A 24,440-nucleotide genomic window follows, 5' to 3' on the forward strand; every position below is an offset into this window, starting at 1 on the left:
TGGTGAATAGTGCTTTTTCATATTTGAAGGATTGTAGCTAGTGGTGTTTCTCAATGTCATTACTGGAACTGCTTCTTTTGATTATATATTAAAGATTCACATGCAGAGTAAGATTTCTATATTGCTGAACATTGTGCTAAGTGGCGAGGCAGAGTGTTACGAACTACAATTAAAGGTAGGCTCAGAAGTGGCAGATGAAATTTAATTCAGAGAACCAAAAAATACTACACCTAGGCAGAAAGATTAAAGAGAGGCAACATCAGCTAAGTAGATGGATGTATGTGTGCATAAATCATTGAAAGTGGGAGGGCCGCCATTGCATCTATATTGCTCAGGATTCATGTTGTGGAAAACTGAAGCAACAAGCCTCTTTGGAGACATAAATACTATTATTGGGGCAGAACCTGGCATATTGTCATTGCAGATTGTCAGCATGTAGAGGTCAAACACCAGCTGTCTGTTGTCATTGTCACGACTCCACTAATCAACACTTGTTGCAAAGAAGAGCTGCATATATTCATGAAATGTTAGTATGAATGTTAATACTTGCTAGAGGGTACTTGTGTCTGGGCAGTCACTGAATTCTGTTATGAGTTGTCTACTGCAACTAATGCTTTCTGATCTCAAATGTAAGTGCAGCATTTTAATTCATAAGTAACGGGCAGTTATATATTGTTACTCTTAAAATGCTCTACTTTGACAGCACTTCCCGAAATTATAGTGTCACCAAGATAGACGAGCAGTAAGTTAGGACTACCACCTGCAGGATCCCCTCTAAGGCATGCACCTCCTGATTGTCGCTGGTCTAAATCCTGGAACTCCTTGCCCACAATTCACTATACGAGTACCTTCAACTGATCCTTTTAGTATTTCTGGAAGGTAGCTCACCATTATCTGTTTAAGGGAAATTCTGGATTACTAATAACTGCTGTCCCTAAAAGATAGCTTATTTGAAAAGTAAGAACATTATACTCAGATTTCAATCCTGTGTTTCTTGAGTATATTCAATGGGTAATAGACATAAATCACATCTAAAGGCATAGGAAATAAAATGCATGTTTGTTTTCAGCTTGAGAAAATGGAGCAAGAAAGAGATCAAATCAAATCAGAGTGTGAAAAAATAAAGCAGGATTTGAAATCCAGCAGGAACAGAAGGGATGAAATTTATTGGACCAAAAAATCAGCTGCTGCGTACAGATACTCGGAACTAGAGCTGATGCGGACAGAAGTTGAGAGATTAAAAGGACAAAAGGAAGAGTTGGAGAAGAAATTAGAAGATGCCCTGAGGTGTAATGCAGTACATAAAGAGGCATTGGTTCCTTCCACCAGCCAAGGAATTGCACAGGCCAACAGGTAATGAAAGCATTGGTATTTAAGAATAAAGAAGTTTTGTTTGATAAAAACCCATTAACAAAGATTTACCATTGAAAATTCTTGGAAAACTATTGCTCAAAAGAAATCACTTAAAATTTGTTAGGAGTTGTTTAATATTAGCTGGTTCAAATCAGGTGTAAGAAATGTAATAAAAACACTAGGTAAGGTCAGGGATATTTACAGAAGCTACTAGCAGAGTTCATGAATTCTACTGCACAGTACACAGGTCTTGGGATTGTTGAGCAGAAGACTGGATTTTTCATTGTGCTTAGTGCTCAAGCTTCCTCCAAGTTAAAAAATCAAAAGTCAGCAGATCTGCTTAAGTCAGTCAGCTTGTAAGTGGAAGTTCCAATTCACTGTACTGCTGCGGACCTTAGGCACCAGAACCTTTGTTGAAATACTTCATGCTAATAACCACAAGGATCAGCGCATTTGTGAAGGAGACAAAAATAGTTCGGACTAAAATGGGGTACAACCCCACAAATCCCCTTCTAAAGCAGCAAGAAAGTTATAGGCACATTCATAGGAATTTGATAAGCCTTAAGAAGCTTGAGTATCACCATAACAATTGCATTTGCAATTTATTGGTGTTGTTACTATCAAAGCCCAGGGAACAATATGTGATACATCTTCTAGCTCCATCTGAGAGTTGAAAAGCTTTCCTAGCCAGTCTCCAATTTTGTAACACCTAGTTACTTGAACTTATTCAAATTCCATTAATGTGTAGGTGAATTCAAACCAAGTTCTGCTAATGTCCTATATCCTCTTGAAACCCATTTGAAGTGAGAAGCAATCTGTGAAACCCAGAGAACATGAGAGATCAGAGGATATATTGCTGTTACATGTGGAGGAAGATAGTGAAAAATATGAGCAGATCGGGTCAAGTGTCAGATTACTTGGCATGCAGCCCCTTTGCCTGGTCTCTGTTCAAGAAACAAAAGTTATTGTAATATTGTGATACTTCCTAAAATAGCAAATGGCAGTGTACAGCAAATGTCTTCTATGCAGATTTTATTAATGAAAAAAAAAGCAACAATAAGGTTTCAACAGAACTGAGCATGTCCCTTTGGACTAAGCTTTCAGTTTCAAATGTACTACTTCCTACCAATATCTCTCACTTATAAAACAAGCATGAAATAAATAAAAATAATTCTTGGCTTCTGCCCCTTTCGTTTCCACTTCTGATGAAGGGTCTCAGCACAAAACGTCAGCTGTTTATTCCCCTCTATAGATGCTGCCTGACTTGCTGAGTTCCTCCAACATTTCTGTGTGTGTTGCTCAAGATTTCCAGCATCTGCGTCATCTCGTGTGTTTAAAAATAATTTCTGTTGTGTTTCAGCAGTGTACTGACAAAGCTGAAGTCATTGCGAATAAAGGTTGGGCACCTCTTGGGTTCTGTACTGCCGCACTTGGACTTAAAGGAGATCAGTTATGAAACAGATACAATTGATGACATTCTAGAAAAAGTCATAGAAGCAAATAAACTCTGAAACAAAACTCTCATATTGTATCATCATGAGATAAACAACAGCTGACAAATATGTCTGACCAAAGTATATGTGGATTTGTAATGCTGTATCTGAGAAAAACAGAAATAAGCGATAGCAGTGTACCTGAAGTATTTGCACACTTTTTACACTGACTACCAACCAAAAATACAAAATTGAATGTTTGGATAACTGTACCAGATTGGATGTATCCATTTGTAATTAAATTGTCAGAGCTGCTGGTAAATACAGAAATTACTGTTAATTTTCCTTGTTTTATTTACTCTTTTTATTACTCAAGTCTAAGGTACAAAATGTGCCCACCCAGCAGTAAAATGATTGAACATTTTTCTGAAGACATGAGGATATTGTGTTGCAAAGAGTGAAATCAAGTGTACAGGACTGGCTTAAACTAAAACTAATAATAAGCTATAAATACTGTAGAGGCTAAAGCAGATAGCTGTTGCCTCTTGTAGCCTTTGTGATATCAAGCTTGTGGATTTCTGAAATGTCTTGTATTGTACTGAGACATCTATGCTATTCTCAGTTGCTTTTAAAATTCCTGAAAAAAAGATTTTTTTTAACACTGGTATCAAAATTAATCTGTGATCAGAAAGTAAAGTACTAATGAGGGTCAATTTTTCTTTTTGCATCCTGTGGACATATGTTCTCTGGTGTTATTACAAGAGAAGTACATTCTCAAGATTCAGCTTTCATAACATCTATCTCTTACTAAATTGTTTTTCCTTTCTAACCAAAGCTATTAACAAGGTATTTTTTGCACTTATGAATAAACAGATCACTATGTTTCCTTTGGCAGGGATGTGAACTAAAATATGAATTTGAGTGATCTTGAAGTATTTGGTTATATTTAAGGCCTATTGAATACTACAAAATTTTGTTCTTATAGTTATTTGGATTGAAAGTACTCAGGCTTCCGAGATGATAGCTGAAAACAAGACAAAATGTACTGGAAATACTTAACAATAAGGCCTCATTTGTAAGTGGAGAAAGAGTTAACATTTCAGACTGAATACTTTTTGTCTGATTATAGATCCCTCCCCACAAGATTATTGAGTTAGCTGTTAAGTATAGGAGGTGAATTTGCTTGGAATATTCCATAATCATCTGCTTTAACTTTGGAAGAAGGAGGAGTGGTGAAAATTCCCAAAGATATTCATTCCCAAAACTCCATCTGAATTTTAATAATCTAGTTTGATTAAGTGAGACTTGCTCATATTTGTTCATTATTGTTAAATTAGAGTGGAAATAAATGCATAAAAGGTGAAGGGGAACCCAGTGAACTGATTGGAATACCCTTTGCTTTTAATAAAATATTATTGTATGAAACATTGAACACAAAGGGAGAAGTTTCCTTTGGTTACTGGTGTTGAATATGTATGAGAACATTGATTGTCAGTTATGCATGCCCCCACCATTTTGGAACTGATGCTTCTTGATATGAGTGCAGCTGGCATCTGATATTCCTGCATAAATTTTGTTTTAGCAACCAAAGACAATTTTCACCCTGTTACTCCAGAAGGTCCATTTTCTCCAATGGGAGTGTAGCAGAGTATTAAGTTCTGACATCCTCAAAAGCTTTTAAAAACTGTAGGCCTGAAGTTTTTAATATTCTGAGGATTGGCTACTACTCCCTATTATTTCACATCACTGCCAGTCACCCTGGCAGGCTTGAACGTTTAAAGCTAGGTTCCTTGAAACAGTTTTTTTTTAATAGCTAAGTAAGGTTGGCCATAGGAATGTCACTTATTTCCATTTGATTTCTTTGATCTAAATTTGTTAACACACTTAGCAAAATTCCCAGCCATGCAAAAAGTGAATAATAAAGCAACTTTTCAAAAAAAAAGTACACTACAATTGCTTTTCCACCAATTTGCTCTTTTTGATAAGAGGGATCCAAATTTATAATTTGTTTACTAAATATACAATGGTCTGTTACATTTAGGATTTTAATATTAATAATGAAAGGTTCCCTCTGAGTTCCAACTCATAACAAGACTTGTTTATAATTTGGTATCAAAGTAGCAATCCTAACTAAAGAGGAATGAAAAATGACATTGACATGGGAGTATTTCTATAGATATCCTGTTGCTTGTTGTACACCTTGATTCAATAAGCTATGTAATACATGGTAGAAGGATAGGTCAATGTTCTTGGCATTGGTGGTGATGAATTTAATTTAATACAATCTTGATAGTGATTCTGCAGAAGGCAAATGAGATAACCAGCAATATATTGAAGGAAGGACAGGCAATAGTCAGGCCATAAGAAGTAATTTCTCTTCCTGTACAGATGGTTTAAGTTTTTCTTTGTGTTCTTTGAGCTGCAGAACAGTGTTCTTTAAATAATGTGGCACCTCAAAGAGAGTATCATCGGCAAAGCAACTCGTTTTCAGTTAAAGTATTAGTCTGGAATAAATGATAAAATCCTGGATTGATCTTTGCATATACAGCTTTGCATCTTAGGGAACAGTTTTCTGAGGGAAATAGTGATTTGATAGTTGTAGCTCTGTGTGAACACATCAGAGTGAGAGTTAAATTCCACCTTATTAAATTAAAAAATTGTGGTTAATAAATAGAACAACCATGAAAGCTGCTGTTTTGTCATTAAATCTTAGATTTGTCACTGGTTATCCTCACAGAGAAGAGCATGCCAGCCTGTTCAGTCAAATCTAATGTGCAGTATCATGTTACTTGTTATTTTTAATGGTTTCCAAAGTGGACTCAGTAGACATTCAGAAGAATGGTTAAGAAGAGGAACACTTCTCGGGAAGTAATTTTGTCACTTTAGTCCACATCCCTGCAAATCTTTATAGGATGAAATTTTGATGTTGAGTCTGAAGACTGTTAAAATGATATTACTTTGCTCTACACCTAGCCATGCTGTCTTTGACTCGCTATTGCTTGCTACAAATGCTAGTTTATCAAAGCATAGTCCCACGTATATTTAGAAGAAAAATGTTAAAAATTGAAATTGATTGCACTCAGTACAAATTGATTACAATCTCACTAGATGGCAATTTTGCTACAAATATTTAACTAAAAGATCAGCACAGCTTTCCTCTACAGCTCCAGGATTTGTTTTTTAGTTATTAAATTTAGATTAAGTATCACTATATTCCATAATAATATTTGGAATGTTATTTCATTGTAATTCATCTGAATAATAAGCAACATTAAAACGTATATATGCTTTTGTATAGTCACATAGTCATGCCCCTTATGAATATGGAATATAAGTAATGTTTTAGTGATTGCAATTACAGATTGTCCACAGATAAAATAATTCCACCATCCACCTTTTCCCAAATGGAATTTGTTCTTTAGTATGGAATGTAATCATACATGTTTATCATTTTAAAAAGTATGTAAACATAGATTTAGTTTAACTGATTTTGCCTGTGGAAAGTTATGCTACTTGTGTTGTGAAAGCTAAGATACATTTTGAACTAATGTTCATAAGTTTACAGAATTTTTGTTTAATATGCTCTGTGTCAGAATTAGCCTCATCACTGTTGCACACTACCTCCATCTTCATAAAGTAAAACCCCCTCTGTGTGGCATACACTGTAATGTTCAACTCACAACAATATTGGGAGAACTGTTAACTAGAGTTTAATGCATCCGCACAAATAGGAGGAATGAAAATGCTATAGAGAAGTATTAAAGGACTGGGCAAAATGCAGTTGGACTGCCATCAAATGATCTTTGCTGCTGAAAATCAAAAATATTTCCAATTCCAGCCTTTCAATGTCATCCTCTTTATTGGCAGCTAAAATGTATAAACATTAAAAATTCAAGTTGATTTAGTGGAAAGGATGTAGAGAATTTTCTTAACTACTATATCACAAAAGATAATTTCCAAGGAAACAATTACAAGCCACTCAGACTTGAGGATTAATTTTTCCTCTATCAGTAAATGAAGTAGGCGGTCATGTTATTTCACTAATCACTTACTTGCAGACCCTGCTTATTGGTAAAACTATTACATGGAATCAAATTGTGAAAAGAGGAGTGTTTTAATTTTTTTGTCTAATTATGTGGACTTGAGTTTATTTCCATGATCTCACTGGTTGGGGGAAAAGGGACAAAATCATTATCTAAGGACTATTTTTGTTTTCTCCAAACTCACCTCCACGTGATCTACCAATGACAGTCAGAACAACACCTAGAGGTTGTCAAGGAACTTAACTGGATCGTTATAGCTTTTGAGGAAAATGCCATTCTTAACCATTCCTGTCTTGATAAGAGTGCAAATCCATTCCAAAATGTTTAACAAAACAGTTTCCATTGTAAACTTTTCTAGTAGTTTACTCAATTTTAATAACCGATTTGCAGATTTTAAACATCTAATACTGCCATTGAATTTTCAGAATGCTTTAGGAGGACCGGTGAATTAATTTTGTTCAAGGTAGGAGAAATAATATCTGCGATTCTAAGCAGCTTTCCAGCAGAAAAACAAGCTATCAGAGGCAAGAAAAGGATGAGAATTCTACGTGGGAAAGTGTAGGCCTAAAGAACATAAGACATGGGAACAAAATCAGGTGACTAGCCCCTGGAACCTGTCATTCAGTAACATCATGCTGATCCAATCTTGGCCTCAGCTCCACTTTTCAGCACTTGCTCCATTTTCCTTGACTCACTTGTGGTCAGTCCATTTCTACGTGGAATATAATGATGCCTCCTTCTCAGCTCTCTATGGTAAAGAATCCGAAAGATTTTTAACTCTCAGAGAAGAAACTCCTTCTCTAAATATTCTGAAATTTGTGCCCCTCTACTTCATCAAAAGAGGAAGCACTCTCTTAGCACCACCTGTCAATCTCAGACTCCCACATTCTTCAACCAGATCACCTCTCAATTTTCTAACCTGCGCAAACTCTCTTTATTAGTCAACTCCTTTATCTTAGGAATCAACTTAGTATACCTCTGCATTGTCTCCGGTGGATTTTTAAAGATGGGAACTCAAACTCTATATGGTACTCTAGGTCCAGTCTCACCAGTTCCCTGAAAGTTGCATCAGAACTTTCCTACTTTTATACAGCATACCCTTTGCAGTTATAGCCATTGTATCTACAGTTGACGTCAGAAGTTTACATACACCTTAGCCAAATACATTTAAACTCAGTTTTTCACAATTCCTGACATTTAATCCTAGAAAACATACCCTGTTTTATGTCAGTTAGGATCACTATTTTTTAAGAGTGTGAAATGTTAGAATAATAGTAGAGAGAATGATTTATTTCAGCTTTTATTTCTTACATCACATTCCCAGTGGGTTAGAAGTTTACATACACTTTATTGGTATTTGGTAGCATTGCCCTTAAATTATTTAACTTGGGCCAAACGTTTTGGGTAGCCTTCCACAAGCTTCTCACAATAAGTTGCTGGAATTTTGTTCCATTCCTCCAGGCAGAACTGGTGTAACTGAGTCAGGTTTGTAGGCCTCCTTGCTTGCACAAGCTTTTTCACTTCTGCCCACAAATTTTCTATCAGATTGACGTCAGGGCTTTGTGATGGCCACAACAATACCTTGACTTTGTTGTCCTTAAGCAATTTTGCCTCAACTTTGGAAGTATGCTTGGGGTCATTGTCCATTTGGAAGACCCATTTGCAACCAAGCTTTAACTTCCTGGTTGATGTCTTGAGATGTTGCTTCAATATATCCACATAACTTCCCTTCCTCATGATGCCATCTATTTTGTGAAGTGCACCAGTCCCTCCTGCAGCAAAGCACCCCCACAACATGATGCTGCCACCCCCATGCTTCATGGTTGGAATGGTGTTCCTCGGCTTGCAAGTCTCACCCTTTTTCCTCCAAACATAACAATGGTCATTATGGCCAAGCAGTTCAATTTTTGTTTCATCAGACCAGAGGACATTTCTCCAAAAAGTAAGATCTTTGTCCCCATGTGCACTTACAAACTGTAGTCTGGCTTTTTTATGGCGGTTTTGCAGCAGTGGCTTCTAACTTGCTGAGCAGCCTTTCAGGTTATTTCGATATAGGACTCGTTTTACTGTGGATATAGATACTCATCTACCTGTTTCCTCCAGCATCTTCACAAGATTCTTTGCTGTTGTTCTGGGATTGATATGCAATTTTCTTGCCAAAGTGCATTCATCTCTAGGAGACAGAATGCATCTCTTTCCTGAGCGGTATGATGGCTGCGTGGTCCCATGGTGTTTATACTTGTGTACTATTGTTTGTACAGATGAACGTGGAATTTGCTCACAAGGATGAACCAGACTTGTGGAGGTCCACAATCTTTTTTCTGAGGTCTTGGTTGATTTCTTTTGATTTTGATTTTAAACTTCTGACCCACTGAAATTGTGATATAGTCAATTAAAAGTAAAGTAATCTGTTTGTAAACAGTTGTTGGAAAAATTACTCGTGTCATGCACAAAGATGTTCTCAACATCTTGCTAAAACTATAGTTTGCTAATATGAAATCTGTGGAGTGGTTAAGCAATGAGTTTTAATGACTTCAACCCAAGTATATGTAAACTTCTGACTTCAACTGTACATGCCCACCGTTCATATTTCATAGATGTCTTTGAGCCACACATTTTACAACCTCTGTATTTAATTATTTTTGATTCTTCTGTCCAAAGTGGAAAACTTCATGTTTTTCCAAAGTTATTTTCTATTTTGCCCACTCAACCTGACTATATCTCTTTGAAACCCTTTTTGGATACTCCTAATCCATCCATTGTTTGTTCATCAACAAAATTGGCAACTGCATAATGAGTCAGTTCATCTAAGCTATCAACACATTTTAAATAGTTGATGTAGCACTGACTGCTTACTGATAGCCAATTGCAACATGACTATAATCAATGTCTGTTTTAGACCATTCTGCTGGAACCACTCCTTTTATCAGTTTATTACTTGCAACTCCAACCACACTTCGAGAAACCCATCTACTGATTACTTTAAAGATCAATAGTGAACTCTTCGCAATGGAAGATTGGAAGTATTAAGATTGCATAATCTAATGCTAACAGCTGTATGCATTCCAGGGAGATGTTGATTTTCTAACTTCTAACTTCAGTGGCTTTATTCCATAATCAGTTGTGGGTTTCAAGTATTTCAATTAAGTAGCTATTTGCATTCCTTTCAAGGTTCATGTCATCAGTAGAATGATAATATTTAGTATTGAAAGGTGAGATACTATTTGTAACCATGTTTTGTAACAATTAGCCACTGTCATACCCTTGGCGCTGATGAAGATTAAGTATTTCATTATATTTTTAAAATCAATAAATATTAATAACCAAGTTACTAATGAGAAAATTGGGGGGGGGGGGAGGTCCCAATTCCAATTGCAAACTGAAGTGAGTTTCTTTTGAAATTCTGCTGACCATTGAAATAGAGGAGGGGGTAAAAGTAGTATCTTTGATGCTTTTGTTTCTTTTTGTGCGAGTGCTGAGGTTAAATTTAGATTAGTAGGTGTGGTATAAACATGAGACAGAAATGATCCAAATTTAGATATTTAATTTGTGATCTTTTAAATTCCGAAATGTAGAATTATAGGATCCCAATATGTGGAGAAAATTTAACTGGAAAACCCTGTACTAACAATTACAATCTTATTTTTTTTTAAAATACACAGGGATTTTCTCTATACATTCACATTGCAAAATCTGGCAAGAATGGAGAAGGATTTAAAACATGATTTATAATATAATGTTTGCTTTGTTGCTGATTCTACTTAAATGAAAATCTAAAGAAAATTAAAATTTAACAATTTCAAAGCTAAATTGTACGACCCAAACCCAAGTGACAGACCCAAACTTAATTTCATCGCTTTGGAAATGCAATCTGTACACTCATTTCATTTTTAATGTTAATTTTTTCATTACTTTGAGTAAAGTAAAATGTTTGTTATGTTACTATTAAATTAATATTTATTGTTTGATATTTACAGAGGGCTTTATTGTGTTTGTAAGTGGCATTTTAATTGTAGAAGCTTTCATTACGCTGTTGTGTGCAGTGACAAGGTAATTAATATTTTATGTCCATGATTGTGGCTCATTGAACTGAAAGAGTCTTTTTAAAGGGTATTGTATTTGTTTAAGATATGTTTAGTATACCTGTTGGTCATAAATATACAAAGCCATATATTGAATCAACAGGTGAATTTTCTTGGCCCTCTTGATAAAATTTATGTTCTTTTGTACCATGCAGCCCTCCTAAATGTTCTAAACCTGTGATTCAATGTCTTTTTCCAATAGGAACACTAGAAACTACTATGAGATTTCCCTTTTATTTTAGGAATATGCATTAATGTGATTTAATTACACACCTTGTAGTCCAAATATGATGCTGCCATACAAACTTTTTAAAAAATGTTTTAAATACCATGTAAATAAAGAGGGATAAAAATTACAAGCATTTGGTGTATTGTTTTCATTTGCTTACATAAGTGAAAAGATCTTTGCAGGCAACACCAGAGAGTATGAGAGCGATAATAAATCAGCCATGATGGAATGGCAGAGCAGACTTGATGAGCCAAATGGCCTAATTCTGTTCCTTTGTCTTATGGATACTAATTCTCAAAGGAGGCCTATGAGAGAGTTTAACAGTTTTAGGGATTAACATTATTTTAATAACCCATTTTTGTGTATACAACCTTAGGTGCAAAATAAAAATAGTTGGGATAATTGCAGTGCATATGGTTTGGAATGGAGTGGATTTTTGGTGTAAAAAAAAAACCTGCTATGTTAGTTTCAAGCTGTATCTTTATGATGTAAACTAATGCACTGGTTTGCATTTAGACTTGCAGTGCACCCACCAACTATTTGCTGGTGACTCATAAATTAGTTCCTATTGATGAGGTTATTTGCCCATGAGAAAATAGGAGCCACTACAAACACGCCTGGAGCAAGATCAGAGCAGACATGCATCACAAGCCTTAGAAGATCAGTTTTGGGTGTTAGTAACTCTGCTTATTGATTGTTAGTTTCTTATTATAATTTGCCAGGAATGGCTTCACAATCATGTTTGGGACAAAGAAGTGGGTAGCCATGCAGAAAGCCTTAGTATTCATGATTATGTCATCTGATGCCAGTTGATTAACACAGTTGTGCAACATTACTAATACGCCAACAAAAATAGAAATTCTGATAACATCTGTGGGAAGAGAAACCAACTAAATGTTTCCTGTCAGGGACCTGTCCTCAGAGCTGGGATGTAAATATGATTCCCCAGTTCTGAGGAAGCAAGTTGGCCTAAAACACTGTTTTCTCTGTCCACAAAAGATACTAGATTAACTTAAGTTCTTCCAACATTGCTGTTTTTGTTTCAGATTCCAGCATTTTCAGAATTATAGTAGTTCACAGGACTCTCAAATAAGCCTTCCGACCAAGCAACTGAATGTAACCTTACAAAACCCCTTTTGCAGGTGACTTCAGAATCAGGTTTACCTATATGTTTTCATACTCGTTGCTTCCTTGTGACTATTTCCAATGTAATGATATTATAATCACTGTTCCATAACACTATCCTACTGAAACAAACTGCAAGGTCTCACTTCATTTCACAAAACTACATTGAATGTAACTTCCTCTTTGTCAAGCTGGAGAAACAGTGGCTCAGGAAGTTCTTTTGCACACATTTCAGTAAATCCCCTTTTTTGCCATTTGCAATGTTATCCATCCAGTGTACATTAGTATAATTGAAGTGCCTCAGTACTAGTTCTTGCTTCTTTATTAACATCCTCTGATCTATAAATTATAAACTTTCTTTGTTCTTTAATGTTAACAATATAGTCTGATTTGTTAACTAATTATCATTTACCATTTCTGTAATAATTTTATTTTTTCATTCCTACACTTGTTCTTCCCTATATTTCCTGGATAACTAATATTCACAGTTGCCCCTTTTTCTGAATCACCTCCCCCCACCCCACTTTCATTGTGGTAAAACATTGTGATTTGTATCAGCAGCCTTGCACATTATTTATAGAATTGTATACAATTAGTACATATATTCCAAACACATTTTGGATTGTTCTTTATTTACGATTAGTCTATCCCATATTTGTTCTGAGCTACTTGATCATCTTTTCCACTCCTCCAAGAACCTTGATTTCCTCCTATGGTTTTATCCAGGGGCCCCGTAACAGATTGCCTTACTAGAGGTAAATTACATGGCACAAATGCCTTAAGATATACAGTAAGTTAATCAACTTTATTCACCATATACTTTTACATACATTAGGGATTTGCTGTGGTATGTTGGCATGACATGCAATAAAAACATCAATTATTAAGAATAAATAATTATAAATTAATAATGTTAGATAGATAGATACTTTATTCATCCCCATGGGGAAATTCAACATTTTTTCCAATGTCCCATACACTTATTGTAGCAAAACTAATTACATACAATACTTAACTCAGTAAAAATATGATATGCATCTAAAATCACCCTCTCAAAAAGCATTAATAATAGCTTTTAAAAAGTTTTTAAGTAGTTTACTTAAATACATTGAGTCCTAACCCCGGCACTTTAACATATCTTACTCCTGGCGGTTGAATTGTAAAGCCGAATGGCATTGGGGAGTATTGATCTCTTCATCCTGTCTGAGGAGCATTGCATCGACAGCAACCTGTCGCTGAAACTGCTTCTCTGTCTCTGGATGGTGCTATGTAGAGGATGTTCAGGGTTTTCCATAATTGACCGTAGCCTACTCAGCGCCCTTCGCTCAGCTACCGATGTTATACTCTCCAGTACTTTGCCCACGACAGAGCCCGCCTTCCTTACCAGCTTATTAAGACGTGAGGCGTCCCTCTTCTTAATGCTGCCTCCCCAACACGCCACCACAAAGAAGAGGGTGCTCTCCACAACTGACCTATAGAACATCTTCAGCATCTCACTACAAACATTGAATGACGCCAACCTTCTAAGGAAGTACAGTCGACTCTGTGCCTTCCTGCACAAGGCATCTGTGTTGGCAGTCCAGTCTAGCTTCTCGTCTAACTGTACTCCCAGATACTTGTAGGTCTTAACCTGCTCCACACATTCTCCATTAATGATCACTGGCTCCATATGAGGCCTAGATCTCCTAAAGTCCACCACCATCTCCTTGAAATATGGATATAGAATAAATATGTAAAAATGCATAAAAACCAGCATGTATTTACAATGTAAATAATATTATAAAAAGTAGAATGGCGATTTGATTCTACCTTACTACAAGATCCGGATTTCAAAAAATTTATGAAGGAACAGATTGATCTCTTCTTTTCAACTAATTCCACGGATGAAATTTCTTGCTGAACACTTTGGGACACTCTTAAAGCATATATACGTGGACAGATTATCTCCTATTTTGTTGGTTTGAGAAAACGTATTAAGAAGGAAACTTTTATTGGTTGATAAGATTAAAGAAATTGACAAGAAATATTTGATTGCTCCTAGTAAGGAGCTTTACAAACAAAGGGTTGAGCTTCAAATGGAACACAGTTTATTACTTACATCTTCGATTGAAAATCAATTAATGAAAACCAGAAGTAATTTTTATATACATAGTGATAAATCGGGTAAACTATTAGCTAACCAATTGAAGAATGCTTTGGTTAAACATCAAATTATTAAGATTCGCCAACAGAATGGTGAACTGACAGTTAATCATGATGAGATAAATCTTTTCAAGATTTTTATACCCCCCTGTATCATTCTGAATTTCCTTATGATCATAATACCATGCATGATTTTTCAGGGAAATTGAATTTTCCAAAATTATCATCAGAAGAACTTTTAATATTAGAAACTCCTATTACAGATGCAGAAATTAAAGGTGTTATTTCCTCTATGAATTCCAGGAAAGCACCAGGTCCAGATGGGTATACAGTGGAATTTTTAAAGTTTTTTTTTCCTCAACTCTTTCTCCTTGGTTATGCAGGGTTTTTGAAGAAGCAATTAGACTAGGTAAACTACCACAATCTTTTTATAGAGCTTCCATTTCTTTAATATTGAAAAAAGATAAAGACCCTACTGACTGTGCATCCTATAGACCAATATCTCTATTGAATGTAGATTCCAAGATCTTTTCCAAGTTATTGGCGACCAGGCTGGAGAAGGTATTACCTCAAATTGTCTCGGAGGATCAAACTGGTTTTATTAAAAATCGTTATTCTTTTTTCAATATTAGGAGATTATTGAATATTATTTATACTCCTTCACGCAGTACCTCAGAATGTGTCATTTCATTAGATGTGGAGAAAGCATTTGATAGAGTTGAATGCCCATATTTATTTACTGTGCTTGAGAAGTTTAATTTTAGTCCAACATTTATATCCTGGATTAAATTGATATATCATACTCCAGTAGCCTCGGTTTTTACTAACAATCAAAGATCTCCCTTTTTTCGTTTATTTCAGGGTGCCAGGCAAGGCTGTCCTCTTAGTCCTTTATTATTTGATATTGCTCTGGAATCTTTGGCAATTGCTATTAGAGAATCACCTAACATTTTTGGCATTACTCGCAGGATGGATATACATAAGTTATCATTATACGCAGATGATTTGTTATTATACATTTCTGATCCTGAGAAATCCATTCCTGCAGTTATATCATTATTGGCTCAGTTTAATAATTTTTCTGGGTATAAATTGAATCTTAATAAGAGTGAATTGTTCCCCTTAAATAGACAGGTTCCAATTTATGGAAATTTACCTTTTAAATTAGTTAATGACTTTTTTTGAAGACTTAGGGATTAAAATTACAAAAAATCATAAGGAGTTATTCAAGGTTAATTTTTTACCCTTAATTGATCAGATTAAATGTTTGTTTACTAAATAGTCACCATTGTCTTTATCTTTGATAGGTCAGATTAATGCTATTAAGATGATTATTTTACCCAAGTTCTTATATATATTTCAAGTGGTACCAATTTTTATTCTGAAATCCTTCTTTGACAATGTTGATTCAAAAATTTCCTCATATATATGGCAGAATAAAAATCCTAGATTAGGTAAAAGATATTTACAGAAGTCAAAGAAGGAAGGTGGATTGGCATTGCCTAATTTTAGATTTTATTATTGGGCAATTAATATTCGATATTTGAATTGTTGGTTAAGGGATTTGGATTTATTTCCTACCCCTCATTGGGTAAATCTGGAAACTAAATCTGTACAAGGATTTTCACTGGGCTCTATTTTAGGGACTTCTCTTCCCTTTGCTCTTTCTAAATTGCATAAACGAATTGACAATCCGATAGTTAAACACATTTTACGTATATGGTTTCAATTTCGGAAATTTTTTGGGTTGAATCAATTTGTTCTCGCAAATACCTATTGTATCCAATTTCTTTTTTCATCCCTCTATTATGGACTAAGCTTATTCAGCTTGGAAGACGAAAGGTATACTACAATTTTCTGATTTATTTTTGGATAATTGTTTTATGTCTTTTGAACAATTATCTAATAAATATAATTTGCCTAGATCTCATTTTTTTAGATATTTACATATTAGGAATTTTTTAAATACTGTACTTCCTACCTTTCCAAATCTTGTTTCTTCGGGTATTTTGGAGAAATTGTTAGAACTAAATCCTTTTCAGAAAGGTGTAATATCAAATGTTTACAATGTAATTATGAAAATACATTCAGAGGCCTTTTATAAGATTAAAAATGATTGGGAAAGAGAACTTAACCTTACTATCCCTATTGAGAATTGGGATAAAATTCTTCAATTAGTTAATTTATCCTCTATATGTGCTAAACATTCATTGATACAGTTTAATGTTGTGCACAGGGCTCATATGTCCAAGGATAAATTGGCTCATTTTTATTCCCATATAAATCCTATATGTGACAGGTGTCATTCTGAGATAGCTTCTTTAACTCATATATTTTGGTCATGTCCACTTTTGAGAAAATATTTGAAAGACATTTTCGATATTATTTCCACGGTATTGAACATTGATTTACAACCTCATCCTATTACTGCAATCTTTGGATTACCAATGATAGAGTCAATTCATTTATCTTCTTCTGCTTGTCGGATGATTGCATTCCTTACATTAATGGCTAGAAGATCTATTTTGTTGAATTGGAAAGAAATTAAACCCTCTACCATATTTCATTGGTTTTCTCAAACTATTTTATGTCTAAATTTGGAAAAAATTGAAAGTGTCATATATGACCCTTCTATTAAATTTGAAAAGACTTGAAGGCCATTTATTCAATATTTTCACATGATGTAATTTGACCCTGTTCCAATCCTATTTGTTTTTCCGGTTTTGATTATATATATGTTGAGAGGATCGGAAACAGCCCATTTTTTTTTCCTTCCCTTTTTTCCTTTTTTTTTCTTTATTAGTTAGTAGTTAGTTTGTTAGATTAGTTTTTCTTAGGGTAATAATATTTTTTTTTCTTTTTTTCTCTTTTCTGTTTTTTTCAACATGATATACCTTTTTTTGTTTCGTTTATATGATAGTTATATCATTCATGATTTGGGAAGACTTAACTATATTGTACTTATTGCTTGTGTATCCTTTTATGTTCATTTTAATTTTGTAATCCCAATAACTATGTATTAATCTTATCATGGTGATATTAATAAAAAGATTGAAAAAGAAAAGAAAGAAAAAGTAGAATGGTTGATCAGATTAACTGTTCAGGGGAAAAAACTTCTAAAACGGCATGCAGTGTTTTTTTTTTTGTTTTAATAGCACCTATAGCACTTTCCTGAAGGGAGTTTTTGGAAAATCCAGTTTGCTTGGTGTGCAGTGTCTGCAGTGATTTTCCTGCCAGCTTCTTGTCCTGGGCACGTACCAGTCTTACAGTGATGGTAGACTGCAGCCAATGACTTTTACTGCTGTCTTGTCAGTACGCTGAGTTTTTGTATATTGTGAGAGGATGTTGCACCAAATCAGACAGTAATGAATGACTGATGGCAGAGCAGAATTAGATTAGTATGTTCAAGGGAAGATGGAACTTTTACCAATTTCTGCAAGAGGTATATCCTTTGCAAAGCCCTTTTTTGATGAAGGAGCTACACTTCTCCTGCATGCAAAATAATGATGGCTTGATTGTTGAAGAGGTGCCGGCTGTACAATTGTTGATAATGAGTGGGTGGAGAGGAAACGAATTTCTGCTCAAGTCAATAAGCATCTCCAAGGTTTTGAGGCCATTCAGTTCCAAGTTATTGTGATTGCTAGCCTATTTACTCCTTGGTGGTATATGAACACGTGATCTCTGGTGATTCATCCTATAACAGTGGTGTCATCCACAAACTTTTCCAATTTAACTGATCAATCACTGGAAACACTGTCATTGGTGTATAGAGGAAATAGGAGGGGGGGGGTGGGAGAAAACACCCCCCTGTGGCACACCTGTGCTGGCTGTGTGGCATGTGGAGATATTCATTGAGGTAAGTCATGAATGATGACCATGTCATGACCATTCTGAGTGTAGACCTGCCACTTGAAGATTTATCAGTGTCACGGTGTCGGGCCTATCCATTTAGTATAAACCTGTGGGAACAAAAGCAGTTATCCACATTCATGGCTGCATTAGGGATGTTGTGGCAAAGAAAATCAGTATGAGTTAGTGGGTTAAAAATGAGTAAAGTGAGGCTGTGGGCAAGGCAAAGTTGAAACGGTAGTGACTGGTGTTGGAGGCTAATGGTTGGTGACTGGAGAACACTGATGGACACTTTCAAGGCAGTTTGCTTGATCACAGTCTTCGGGAGCTGCTCTGGAGGCACTTTGTAAATAGTGTGATACAGAGCAAGCAGTGCAATTAACCCTGTCTGGGTTGGGAATAGCTGATTGTCATACTTCAGAGTCACACTGCCACAGCAAGCCCATATTGAAATATTAAACAATTATATGCATACCTAATGTGGAAATACAGCATAACCATGGCACACAACAGAAAGTGCCTGTTTGAATTTTACAGAGTGGGTCAGTTTATCCCAGAAAACATTGTATTACATACTGCTCTGGGAGAAGTTAAAAAATTCCATGTTTATAGCATCAGGAAAAGCAATGCTAGTCAAGAAAATAACAAGGCCAATGTACTTCTCAAAATTTAAGAGTGTAATACAGGTTTTGAAGTTTCAGGATATTGTATGAGAAAATAATTTACATCAGAGTGTGAATTGTTATAACCTCCTATAATGACATAAGCTAATGCCGTTTGCAGTTTTGTATGGTTAGATGATTTAGGTGTAATATAGCCACCTCTATAAATATCAGCTGCATCTGCAAATGGTATCTTCCACTGCATTGTATGATGCCACAGTCCAACAGGTGGCGTTGTTACCCTGCACACAAAACCTAACTAACAAATTTCCTTTCATGTCGTCATTGTATAGTATCTTAGTACAGCAAGAGGACAGAAACTGCCTTCCCGTGTTTCTCTCTTCCCCTTTTTTCTCTTGTTATAAAGTAGTATCTTCTCAGCGCATCGTCATCAGTCTGGAGGGTGGCAAAACCATCATTTATTATCTATCTGCATTTGGCTGAGGAGCTGTCTTCTTGAATAGTTGTCTCTCTGGGGAATGTATTCCCATAGTGCTGTTGGGAAGGGACTTAGTCCCAGTGATAATGAAAGAAGAAAAACAATAGCAAGTGGGAATGGTCTATCAATCTGAGAAGAAGTTGCAGGTCATGATGCTTCCATACACCATCTACCCTTCTCCTTGATGGTAGAGATAATGGGTTTGCATTGGTGCTTTCAAGTGGCCTAGATGGTGGATAGTCTTTAGAGTTTTAAGAGGAGAGTTAAATGCTGCAGGATATCATGCCTCTGAGCTGTTCCTGTAACTGCAGTATTATTTTAATATATCTCTGGTCAATAGTGAGCTGCAGAAATTTGATGATGATGCCATTGAACAGTGGTTACAGTTTCAGAGATTGTCTTTGCCTGACATTTAAGCAATATAATGGGTGTAAAGTAGTTTTTCCAATGAGAACATTCTTGGTATATCATTTGCTGGAAACTTCCTTGGAGGTACTTTCATTCCGCTATTACAGCTTCACTGGAAGTACACGAGAATTCCAGGTTTCCCGCAGGAGAGCTACTATGCTTCCCTTGACCATCTGGGTCTTCAGTTGCTGTACTGGGAACAATCAGCTCTTTAGTTAATTGAAATGTTCAATTTCGAGATGTGAAGCAGCTAGTAGATGTATATGACGAAGCTTCACATAAATATGTTCGTAAATTAGTTACAAGTAATTATCAATTTGAATGGCAATGGAAGCACATTCAAATGAAACAATAAAAATTCCATCAGAGGAATGAATTGCAGGGCGGTGGGGATGGAGCAGGGGGCAGAGAACTACAATCATCAAGTCATAGAAGCTCAGGATGGACAGGGAAAGCCAGGGAATTTTATTTAGAGATACAGCACAGAACAGGCTCTTCTGGCTTACTGAGCCACGCCTCTCAGCAGCTCACCAATTTAACCCTTAGCCTAATCACAGGACAATTTACAAGGACCAATTAGCCTACTAACTGGTATGTCTTTGGACTGTGAAAGGAAAGCAGAACACCCGAAGGAAACCCGCACACACGGCAAGAATGTACCAACTTTCGTAGAGTGCCAGAATTGAACTCTGACCTCTGGTGGCCAAAGCTGTAACAGCATTGTGCAGACATCTACCCTTATTGGGTGAAGTAACTTTTTCTCAACTCAATTGCAATGTACTCTTTGGAGAGAAAAAAAAGTAAATTATCTGGAAGGTCTAGGACAGTATCCCACACGTTAGTTTGCTCCATGGATTCCAAGATAAATTTGATCCAAAGTTGGTACGGTAACAGGAGGCAGAGGGTGATAATGGAGTTTTGCTTTGTGATTGGGAGCCAGTGAAGACTAATGTTCCACAGGAATTTGTGCTGGGACTCTTAATGTTTATCATGTCAATGTGGATGTAGGAGATATAGAACATAGAAAACATACAGCACAATACAGGCCCTTTGGCCCACAAAGCTGTGCTGAACATATCCCTACATTGGAACTACCTAGGCTTTACCCATAGCCCTGTATTCTTCTAAGCTCCATGTAGCCATCCAGGAGCCTCTTAAGAGACCCTAACGTTTCCACCTCCATCTGTCGCCGGCAGCCCATTCCAAGCACTCACCACTCTCTGTAAAAAATAACTTAGCCCTGACATCTCCTCTGTACCAAGACGTACAAAAAAGCTGGATGATCTCAGCAGGTAGGGCAGCATCCGTTGAAAGAAGCAGTCAACGTTTCAGGTCTCTACCCGAAACGTTGACTGCTTCTTTCAACGGATGCTGTCCAACCTGCTGAGTTCATCCAGCTTTTTTGTACGTCTTGATCTGACCACAGCATCTGCAGTGTACTTTGTGTTTATCTCCTCTGTACCTACTTCCAATCACCTTAAAACTATGCCCCCGGTGCTAACCACTTCAGCCCTCGGGAAAAGCCTCTGACTATCCACATGATCAATGCCTCTCATTATCTTGTACACCTCTATCAAATCACCTCTCATCCTCTGTCGCTCCAAAGAGAAAAGGCCGAGTTCACTCAACCTATTCTCATAAGGCATGCTCCCCAGTCCAGGCAACATTCTTGTAAATCTCCGCTGCACCCTTTCTAAGGTTTCCACATCCTTCCTGTAGTGAGGTGACTAGAACTGAGCACAGTACTCCAAGTGGGGTCTGACCAGACTCCTATATAGCTGCAACATTACCTCTCAGCTCCTAAACTCAATCCCACGATTGATGAAGGCCAATGCACCGTATGCCTTCTTAACCACAGGGTCAACCTGCATAGCAGCTTTGAGTGTCCTATGGACTCGGACCACAAGATCCCTCTGATCCTCCACACTGCCAAGAGTCTTACCATTAATACTATATTCTGCCATCATATTTGACCTACCAAAATGAACCACCTCACACTTATCTGGGGGGAACTCCATCTGCCACTTCTCAGCGCAGTTTTGCATCTTATCAATGTCCCATTGTAACCTCTGACAGCCCTCCACACTATCCACAACACACCCAACCTTTGTGTCATCAGCAAATTTACTAACCCATCCCTCCACTTCCTCATCCAGGTCATTTATAAAAATCACAAAGAGTAACGGGTCCCAGAACAGATCCACATGGCTTACCACTGGTCACTGGTCTCCACACAGAATATGACCCATCTACAACCACTCTTTGCCTTCTGTGGGCAAGCCAGTTCTGGATCCACAAAGCAATGTCGCCTTGGATCCCATGCCTCCTTACTTTCTCAGAAAGCCTTGCATGGGGTACCTTATCAAATGCCTTGCTAAAATCCATATACACTACATCTACTGCTCTACCTTCATCAATGTGCTTAGTTACATCCTCAAAAAATTCAATCAAGCTCTTAAGACACAACCTGCCTTTGACAAAGCCATGCTGACTATTCCTAATCATACTATGCCTCTCCAAATGTTCATAATTCCTGCTTCTCAGGATCTTCTCCATCAACTTACCAACCACTGAAGTAAGACACACTGGTCTATAATTTCCTGGGCTATCCCTACTCCCTTTCTTGAATAAGAAAACAACATCCACAACCCTCTAATCCTCTGGAACCTCTCCCATCCACATTGATGGTGCAAAGATCATTGCCAGAGGCTCAGCAATCTCCTCCCTCACTTCTCACAGTGGCCTGGGGTACATCCCGTCTGGTCCCGGTGACTTATCCAACTTGATGCTTTCCACAAGCTCCAGCACATCCTCTTTCTTAATACAGTATCTACATTCTCAAGCCTTTCAGTCCACTGCAAGCCATCCGTACGATCGCCAAGATCCTTTTCCGTAGTGAATACTGAAGCAAAGTATTCACTAAGTACCTCCGCTATTTCCTCTGCTTCCATACACAGTTTTCCATTGTCACTCTTGATTGGTCCTATTCTCTCGCATCTTATCCTCTTGTTCTTCACTTACTTGTAGAATGCCTTGGGGTTTGCCTTAATCCTGTCCACCAAGGCTTTCTCATGACCCGTTCTGGCTCTCCTAATTTCATTCTTAAGCTCCTTCTTGGTAGCCTTATAATCTTCTAGATTCATATCATTACCTAGTTTTTTGAACCTTTCATACGCTTTTCTTTTCTTGACTAAATTTACAACAGCCTTTGTGCACCACAGATCTTGTATCCTACTGTCCTTTCAATGTCTCATTGGAGCGTACCTACGCAGAACCCCACGCAAATATTCCCTGATATTTAATCATGTTATTTGCAGAAAATACAAAAATTGGTGGAGTGCAAGGATGATAGAATGAGGTTACAGGACTATATTGATCAGCTAAATTGGGTGAAACAATGTAGACAGAATCTAATATTGCATTGGGTTGATATCCCTCCATTTCTTTCATGTCCATCTATCTTTGAACTGCCTCTACCACCTTCTCTGTCATCTTGTTTCACTTACCCACCACCTTCAATATGGAAAATCATACCCTCTGATCTCTTTTAAATTATACATCTTAAAAAAATTAAAAGTTAATTTTAGATTCCCCTGCCCTTGGAAAAGGACTGTGACTATCTGTCCTGTTTATGCCCATCATAAGTTTAGAAACCTCTATAAGGTCATTGCTCAACCTCTCGGTTGCCTCCTGCATTCCAGTGAGAAAATCCTAACTACCCAATCTCTTATTACAACTAAAGCCATCTGTTCAGGCAACGTCCTGTGGAATTTCTTATGCACTGCTTTTAGCACATTCCCATCCTTTCTATAGGACTTACGAGATGATGACTGAAGGGTGATGTATTCATGAGCCAAGGTATAGAATATAAGAGCAGGGAGGTCATGGAGCAACTTTAGAAATATTGGTTAGACCTCAAACAGAGTTTTGTGTCAGTTCTGATTACCACATTATCAGGACATGTTTGCACTGGAGAGGGTTCACAGGAATTTCCTCAGAAAGTTGCCTGGAATGGAATGTTCCGTTTGTAAGGAGGGACTGGATAGGCTGATTTGTTTTCTCAGAATGGAGGAATCTGAGGGAGGACCTAACAAAAGTGTATAACATTATGAAGGGCATAGATAGGTGCACAATGAGAAACTTTTTCCCATAACAGTGATTTCTAAAATGAGAGAATTTGGGTTTCAACTGAATAGAAAAAGAATTGGAGGGCATCTGAGGATTATATTTTTCACTCAGAGGTTGTTTACAAGCTGGAACACATGGTCTGAAAAGGTAGTGGAGGCAAGTACTCTCTTAACAATTTTCTCCTTGTATGAAGGAAAGTCAATGGTTGATTAAGTGTCTGATGATGGTTCTGCCATTAGATATTCCTGCAGTAAAGCCCTAGGACTGAGGTGGTTGTATTTACCAATTATGGCATCATCTTTGTGTGAGTTATGACTTCAACCAATGGAGTATTTTCTCCCTGATTCCCACTGAATTCACTTCTACCAGAACTCTTTAATGCCGTAATAGATCACTTAATGCCATTAAGGCAAGTCTTTCACATTTCACTTCTCGATTTCAACTCTATAATTCTTCTTTGTAAATAAAGTCTGGAGTTTGTTCTGGAGGAATATTGAAGTTTAGAAAATAAATGGTTTATTTTATTAAAAGCTGTGAAGCTTGCCTT

General features: G+C 36.8%; 2 protein-coding genes across 4 annotated transcripts in view; one reads left to right on the forward strand and one right to left on the reverse strand.

Annotated features, from left to right (window-relative positions):
• The window catches only part of LOC140734349 (MORC family CW-type zinc finger protein 4), a 143,208-nt gene extending 131,938 nt beyond the window's left edge, over nucleotides 1–11,270 (forward strand). For 2 of the 3 annotated variants that reach the window (XM_073058183.1, XM_073058185.1), the window contains 2 exons: nucleotides 1,070–1,353; nucleotides 2,714–11,270. In XM_073058183.1, coding sequence (XP_072914284.1) covers nucleotides 1,070–1,353; nucleotides 2,714–2,864 — 435 coding nt within the window. In that variant the 3' untranslated portion in view covers nucleotides 2,865–11,270. The remainder of the gene's footprint in view (nucleotides 1–1,069; nucleotides 1,354–2,713) is intronic. The other variant, XM_073058184.1, reaches the window with a different exon arrangement.
• cldn2 (claudin 2) overlaps nucleotides 1–24,440 on the reverse strand; it is a 145,585-nt gene that overhangs the window by 41,465 nt on the left and 79,680 nt on the right. The window lies entirely within an intron of this gene.

This window comes from Hemitrygon akajei, chromosome 10 (assembly GCF_048418815.1).
Source record: "Hemitrygon akajei chromosome 10, sHemAka1.3, whole genome shotgun sequence".
Lineage (NCBI taxonomy): Eukaryota > Metazoa > Chordata > Chondrichthyes > Myliobatiformes > Dasyatidae > Hemitrygon > Hemitrygon akajei.